Source organism: Populus euphratica, unplaced genomic scaffold (genome assembly GCF_000495115.2).
Source record: "Populus euphratica unplaced genomic scaffold, PopEup_1.0 scaffold6.1, whole genome shotgun sequence".
In the NCBI taxonomy this organism is placed as follows: Eukaryota; Viridiplantae; Streptophyta; class Magnoliopsida; order Malpighiales; family Salicaceae; genus Populus; species Populus euphratica.
Genome location: NW_011499849.1, coordinates 3,906,037 through 3,913,643, shown reverse-complemented (window position 1 = coordinate 3,913,643; position 7,607 = coordinate 3,906,037). Strand labels below are relative to the sequence as shown.

The 7,607-nt window shown below is 28.0% G+C and overlaps 1 protein-coding gene across 1 annotated transcript; it reads left to right on the top strand.

Annotated features, from left to right (window-relative positions):
* Positions 1 to 748: 748 nt before the first annotated feature.
* On the top strand, positions 749 to 2,004 carry LOC105120750 (uncharacterized). The gene is made up of 2 exons (XM_011019111.1): positions 749 to 1,201; positions 1,430 to 2,004. The coding sequence occupies exons 1-2, from the start codon at positions 1,095 to 1,097 to the stop codon at positions 1,605 to 1,607; spliced, it is 285 nt and encodes a 94-aa protein (XP_011017413.1). The 5' UTR covers positions 749 to 1,094; the 3' UTR covers positions 1,608 to 2,004.
* The last annotated feature ends 5,603 nt before the right edge of the window (positions 2,005 to 7,607 follow it).

Below are 7,607 nucleotides of genomic sequence, written 5' to 3'. Positions count from 1 at the left end.
AAAAATCGGCTTAAACTATGAGCCACTATGGAGATGGCCCAAAACCTCCACTTAATAGGAAAGGTTAGAAATAATTAATATATATTTGTTAATTATATTTTATAAAATAAAAATTATTCTCACTTAATTAAACATTTACTCAAAATATAAAATGGAGATTATTGAAGGCCTTACTTGGAAGATGTATATTTATGAAGAAAAAGAATATTTCTTAAATATTTTAACAAACATCATTTATATTTTCATCTAAAGTTTTTATTCATCTTAAATCGTATTTATTTAATAGATTTAATATGAATCATGATAGTCATGGAAACAAACTCCAACTAAAACTTACATAGGACTCAAAATATTTATATGAAAAAACAATTAATTTACCCACACATTTAATACAAGTATAGTTTACACATTACTAATAAAATTTAATATAAATATTATTTAGGTATATGTTATGTTTCTATGTCACGCATAGCATGAAACCATGAATAAAATGATTGATGCTAGTGGTAATATAATTTTTTCCAGCACAAAACCATTTTAACACGGTTAGTCAGCGACGCCAGCTATAAAATTTCAGTGCATCATAAAATGGTAATTACATTTCAAACGATAAAAAAAATATCTATCATAAAACAAAAAAAATCACAGATAAAATTCTCACCAACAAAAAAATAAAATATAAAACTTATAAATTAGTCTGATTCTCACAGAAAAATGAGCTTATGATCTTGAAATTTATGCTTTACAGAGCCTTCGGCTCCCAGTGTCTCCGATCTCCAATGACTCCTTTGAACGTTCATGTGTTTACTTGGGAATAAAATAAATATAGCACCACTGATTATTGTATTGAAAAATAGGCACCAGAAATAAAATAACACCATTACGAATAACAAAAGGAGCTTTCAAGAAACATGCATGCCCTGTAAGCTCTCTCTTTATAAACTGCCCAGCTCCCCCATAGCTTTACCCTCCTCGACCTGCTTAGTACGTGGAGTTTTCCTCCATTCTCCATTCTCGCTTCTTCTTCTACAATTACTGCTACCTTGTGGTTGAAGAGACTGTTTGGGTTTCTTCTTTTAAGATAGAAATCAATCATGTCTCACTACAGTGGTTGCATGGATTCCCAGATGCCTCACTTTCTTGAAGCTTGTTTTCTCTGCCGCAAACCTCTTGGTTATAACTCCGACATCTTCATGTACAGGTTAGTTCTTAGAATTCTATTCCTTCTCTTTAATGGGCTCTTGAAACTGTAAAAAAGAAGAAGAAGAAAAGGTTGCATACTGAGCAACACAATCATCTAGTGTCTGAACTGTCTGTGTATGATATACGCGTGCCATGTACGAACAAGAAAGAGTTTCATTGTCTATATGAGCAGGGTTTATGATTATTGTCCTTGTTTTACTGATGGGTATTGAAAATTGTTATGCAGAGGTAACACACCATTTTGCAGCAAGGAGTGCAGGCAAGAACAGATAGAGGTGGATGAGTCTACGACGAAGAAGAGCTGGAAAATGTCATCTTCCTCTTCAAGATCTACCAGAAAATCAGATCCCAAGGATTCTACCTCTAATAAGGCTGTACGGACAGGAACAGTTGCTGTTGCTTGATAATTTAACAGAAGACTTTTCAGAAAGGATATATATCATGAGCAAATTAAATTTCCGCTTCTGGGATCAAGACAAAAATATCAATCTTCATCTCTAAAAGAGTGGTGGGTATGACTGCAGTTTGGAGACGGGAGGAAGGAGAGTTGCAAGACCTGCCAGGGATGATTTTTGCTCTTGTTTTGTCCTTTTATTGGGCGAATGTTTATACGGGTTAAAGAGGATTCATATGGGATGATCTGTATAACCCTGAACGCTCGTCTCTCTCTCTATCTTCCTTCTTTCTCCCTTTCTGCGAACAAATTTCGAGGAAATTAATGGATCTAAAGAGATTTAAGATTTCATGTTTGAACTTCTGTTTATTTATGTTATATTATGTATATTAAACAGTGATTTTCTAGATGCATCTTTTGATTATTCATTTATTTATTTGAATTACATAGAAGAAATATAGTAATTCCGAACAAGCAAATGTTCATTTGAACTAGTTATTATAGTTTCTGAACCACGAGATGCGAATCTAAACGTCATGAGCCAAAAAAATGAAAAAGGCAAAAGAGTTTTGATGGGAAAGCAGGAGCTGGTCGATTCAAAATATTCATTGAAGCAGGCCTGAAACAGGTATGCATTGTAGTAGTTTATTTTCTGTTATTGTATTTTAAAAATATATTTTAGTTTTTAAATTTTTAATTTTAAATTAATATTTTTTATTATTTTTTGTTTGTTTTTGTGTTTTAAAAATATTTTTTTATTTTTTATTTTAAATTAATATATTTTTTATTTTTTATTATTTTAATATGCTAATATTAAAAATAAAAAATAAATATTATTTTGATAAATATATTTTAAGTAAAAAATATTTTAAAAAATAATTATAATTACAATATTAAACAGGTTTTTACTCATTTAAAAAGAAGAAGTCATCCTATGATATTCATCTATTATTTGCAATTGAAGTAAGCATCGCAGAAGCCAGAAAGTGCTGCTCTCTTTGCGGGTTTGGTGTAGAATGAATTCGTGTTGCATTTGCATTGAGAATCTGGCACTTTCTTGTGAAAACCTAACAGCATGAAAGAATCTCAACTTCAGTTGCTTATTTTTAGACACTAATTTAAGTAAGTTTGTTACCCAATCAACTTGGATGTTCTTAGAAATGAAATTTAGAAAGAAAATCTTTTTTGATCCATTTCTTTAAAAATTTAAAATTAAAATTAAATTACGTGAGAGTTTTGTTGATGTGAATTAATCAATTTAATTAGTTTAGAAATAACCCAATAAATAAATAAAAAAACCTAAGAAAAAATTGGAAAAAAAGAAATTTTTTATTCAATTTTTTATTTAATTCAGGTTTAAAATTAAATTTTATAAATATTGTTTTAACATGATCTAATCAATTTAATTAATTATTTTTAAACTTGTATAAAAGGTCAAAAAAAGTTTGAAGATGTGATTGAAGAAAAAAAAAAAAAAAGGAAGGCGGAATTGGAAAACTAGAAAAAGACAAAAAGAGAGGGAGGAGCTTCACTCTTAATATTAACATATGAGGTTTTTTAGCATAGAAAGTAACTAGTATAAAATTATTTGTACTCTTAAAAGTTTCTTATAATAAAACAATAAATGAAGTTGATTTTGCTATTCTTTTTATATCTTTGAATTTTAAACAATTTTCAATCTTAATTTACAATATAAAAAGATCACATTGGCTAAAAATAAAAATTTAAATGGTTTAAATATAAAATAAATTAAAATTTGAAATTGAGATAAAACTTTAATTCTTCATTGAAATGAAAATGTTCAAAGTAGAAAATAATTCAAATGCACAAAATGAGTTTTTTAAAAGTATTTACCAGCAATCTAATCTATAAATTATGTATGATTCAAGTGATATATAGTATTATCATTAAATATTTTTCAAGATAAAAAACATATAAAAATTTTTATATACAAGATGAAAAGGAAGAAGAAGAAAACTCCATGATCCATAAAGGATGCTAGACTCTATTGACTACAAAAGAGGACAAACATGTTTTTCTATGTAGTTTTCTACCAAAATAGAACAAGGAAGAACAAGATTAACAAGCTGATCAACTAACAAAAATTCAACACAACAGGAGAGAATTAACAATTAAAAGCAGATATATTTTAAACTATAAATGCATGTGATGTCTGGACAATTGGTTTAATTTTTACTCTATTTTAGACTAGTGTCAGGCCATACAATAAGGTAGCAAGCATGCAATTTATAAAGAACATATCGAATTAAAATTTTCACCGGGTAGAGATTTTCAACTGGAATTTAGAGGAAGAAACTGAAATAAAAAATAATCTTACTATAAAGGAAAAAAAATATTTTGACAGAGCAAAATCCTAGCTTGTCAAAAAGAATACATAAAGAGTTGATCAAATGTTAAATCTTTTTTTTATTAACATGGTTGTCCGGGTTAGCTTGTGCGCACCTCAATTAATCCCACAGATCCTGAAATTAATGATCATATAAACCTCTAGTGGCCATCATATTAGCAATCACATGGCTTAAACTTGAGATCATAAAAGGAGCAAACCTCTTGGTCCCAAGCTCTTACCACTAGGTCACCTATTATATGGTTAAATGTTGAAATCTTGAAGGAAGGTGATGAGGGTATATCTATCCATCTATTGGCTTAGAAAAGAGAACAACCCAAAAAAAGAACATAGAGGGAGAGCTTGGTAAAAGTGCATCAACTCTGGTGAATCCAAAACCACATTCTTTGCTTGCTGAAAATGCAACTTGCTAAAAAAACTGGACATTTATGCATCATCTCATGAATGATCATGTAAGAAATAAACTCAAATTTTTTTAGTAGAAGTTGAATTTTTCATTTGTGAATGCATAAAGAGTAGAGACAAATAGAGGATTCGTGGTTTTCTTATAGAATTATGGTAGATAACAACCGAATTAAGGTGATATTTGAAAGTGTGATAAAGATTATTTTTCAAAGTGTTTTTTACTTGAAAATGTATTAAAATATCTTTTTTATTTTATTTTTAACATCAGTACATTAAAAAAATCAAAAATAAAAAATTTAATTAATTCAAAGCAAAAAAACAATAATTTTTTTCAAATTTCGCTTTTGAAACGTGAAAACAAACAGGTTTTAAAAGCTATGAATAAAAACACATCACCAAACATAACCTAATTCAGACTCAAAGCACCACACACAAAGGAAAAGTTATAATAACTCTTAAACCTCAAACAATTCTATCATATCACAACCCAGTGCCCAGCCTTAATGTAACAAGCATGAAAAACATTATCATGTTCAAGTAAAAAAACTTACATAACAATATTGCATAAATAATCTAGAAAAGATGACAACACTAAAAATTAAGATCATCACCCAACTTTATCTTATTACTAGGATATATTTTTTTTTTGCACTAGACAAGTCTATTTTATTGCCCTTTTTATCTTGTCTTAAAACTCATGCTCTTATAATAAATAAAAAAGGACCACCATGGACTAACTACATTAATTAAATTATATACAACTAAGAACAAACTAGTGATATATTATGAACTATTATAGAAATAATCTTGATCTATATAATGATTTAGAAAAAAAAAAACAAAACCATTGGTATTATGAAAAAAGATGTAAGGTTACCCTTGATGCTCCTGTGTGTCAGGGTATTATATCTTTTTTCCTAATAAATCTTAACTTGTTCTTCCTGGAATAGACCTTACATTGCTTTATTTTAAACCTTTCATGCTTCCAAGCATCCATGATAACATCACAAGGAAAAAATAAAAATCCAAACCCATACAAGTCACCACCATCTTCCATTGCATAAAAATATTCCTTTGATTTCTTGTTTGCATGTAAAATTATTGATCATATTACTAACTATATATGATTTTTTAACTTATTCGTAATTGTTTTCATCATTTTTTTTTTCTGGTTCCAAGTCTCTCTTAAAACTCCCATCCAAATTTTTAGTGTCAATACACCAAAATCATTCAAAAAGACAAACCTAAGAAAGTCCTAACTTTTGCAAAAAAAAAAAAAAAACATGAAATAAGCCTTTATTGAATCTAGAAAAAACAAACAAAGAATCTACAAGTAAAACTAAGCACATGAAATAAGCCTTCATTGAATCTAGAAAAAAAAAACAAAGAATCTACAAGTAAAACTAAGCAACTCGTAAATATTATAGAATCCAATAAACTTCATGTCAACTTTAATACAATAAATTACTTCTTTTTTTTTGGTGTTTACTCTATTGTTTTTTTTTTCCAACGAGCTATAAGACCAATTTAAACATCTTATACAAGAAAGCATCGTGATAACAAATTGCAAATTAATTATAACTAGTCTTTATTATTTTTTGTTACAAAATGTCTATAAATATAAGTAGGAAGGATCACTAAACATGAAAAGGATATTATCATTCAAGATCATACCATAGATTACTCTCGCTACTACTCCATATATTCTTTCTTCACGTACATTCCACTTTTATCTTTGTAGAAAAACTATGGTGTGATCTTGAATGTATGAAGACCATTTCTTTTTAAAAAAAAAATTGAAAACCCATCACCCATAAACGAATCAACGCCTCTTTTTGACTTGAAGAGGTAACAATACAAGTAAAAGACATCATCTTTGGCTATACTGTACTCTAACCATGTTGGGTATGCATCAAATCAAGTCGGATTAAAGCGTCATAGTGATGATATATTCTTAAATTATTTTTTAGGAAAATCATAGTATGAAGGTTGACAAGGACCTTTTTGTAGACAAGCTCTTCGGATTGCATCTCTATCATTTATATAGTATTCATAAATTGGTTTTCTTAAGCTAGGATCAACAAAGAGAGTGTCAGGGTTGTTTTCAATATGACTTTTATTTGGACTTGATTGAGTTACATGACTTTAAGCTTTGATTGACTCTTCATCCTTGAGGGATTTACGCTTGAAATACTTGTCTAGTGACATGTTAATTTAATATGAACCAGCTGGATTTTTTTATCATCATCAGTGTCTATATAATAACTAACATAACTACACAATAATTCACTGTTATACAAAAGTCAGTTAAGTTACACAGTATTTCTAAATCTTCCAGGTGAAGTTCATAGTAAAATACACATCAACTTGTCAAAATCAAAATCTATTTCAATTCATATTTATATGCATATAATAAGCATGTTCATTGAATTATACTTGATTATTTATTGACAAATTTGAACATATTTATATCAAAACCCCTAATAAACATTTATCATAAACCCCTAAATTATAATAAATCCTAATATTTTTAATAACTAATTATAAAAAAATAAAAGTAAAATTAGACAATAAAATAAATAGAAAAGATGAAGGAAATTTACCTAAAATATAAAACAAAAGGCAAAAAAGATTAATTGCTTGAGTGTATTTGAAGAAAAACTTGCATATAAGAGAGAGGCAGGGGACGACAACTCATGAAAAAAACAAAAAATATTCTTTATTAGTCGATGGAAGTTAAAGGATGGAAGTTAAAGAAAGAAAAGGGAAAAGTTTAGGTAATGAGTTGTGTTTGTGTGTGTGTGTGTGTATATATATATATATTTATTTCCTTTCCATTTAGCCACAATTCACTAAACTAATATATTAATATTTTAATATAAAAAATATTTTTTTTAAAAAAATAAAGAGACAATTGTCCTTTTTTGTCATTCCATGGCTGAGGCAATTGTCCTTTTTTGTCATTCCATGGCTCTGGCATTTTATGACGTATTTATATTATTTTTTAATCTTAATATATTTTATGAGTAGCTCTTTTATATTATTTTAATAAGCTGAGGTGATTTTTGACCTATTAAACAATTTATTTATTTAATATAATTATTTTATTATCTTAGGCTCCTTAATACCATTAACCATTTTAAAAACTAGTATTATTTCATCCTTAGCTCCATAAAGCCATTTGTTGATTTAAGATATTACTAGTAAACTCAATTTAAGTGCTAGCTTGATTCTTTT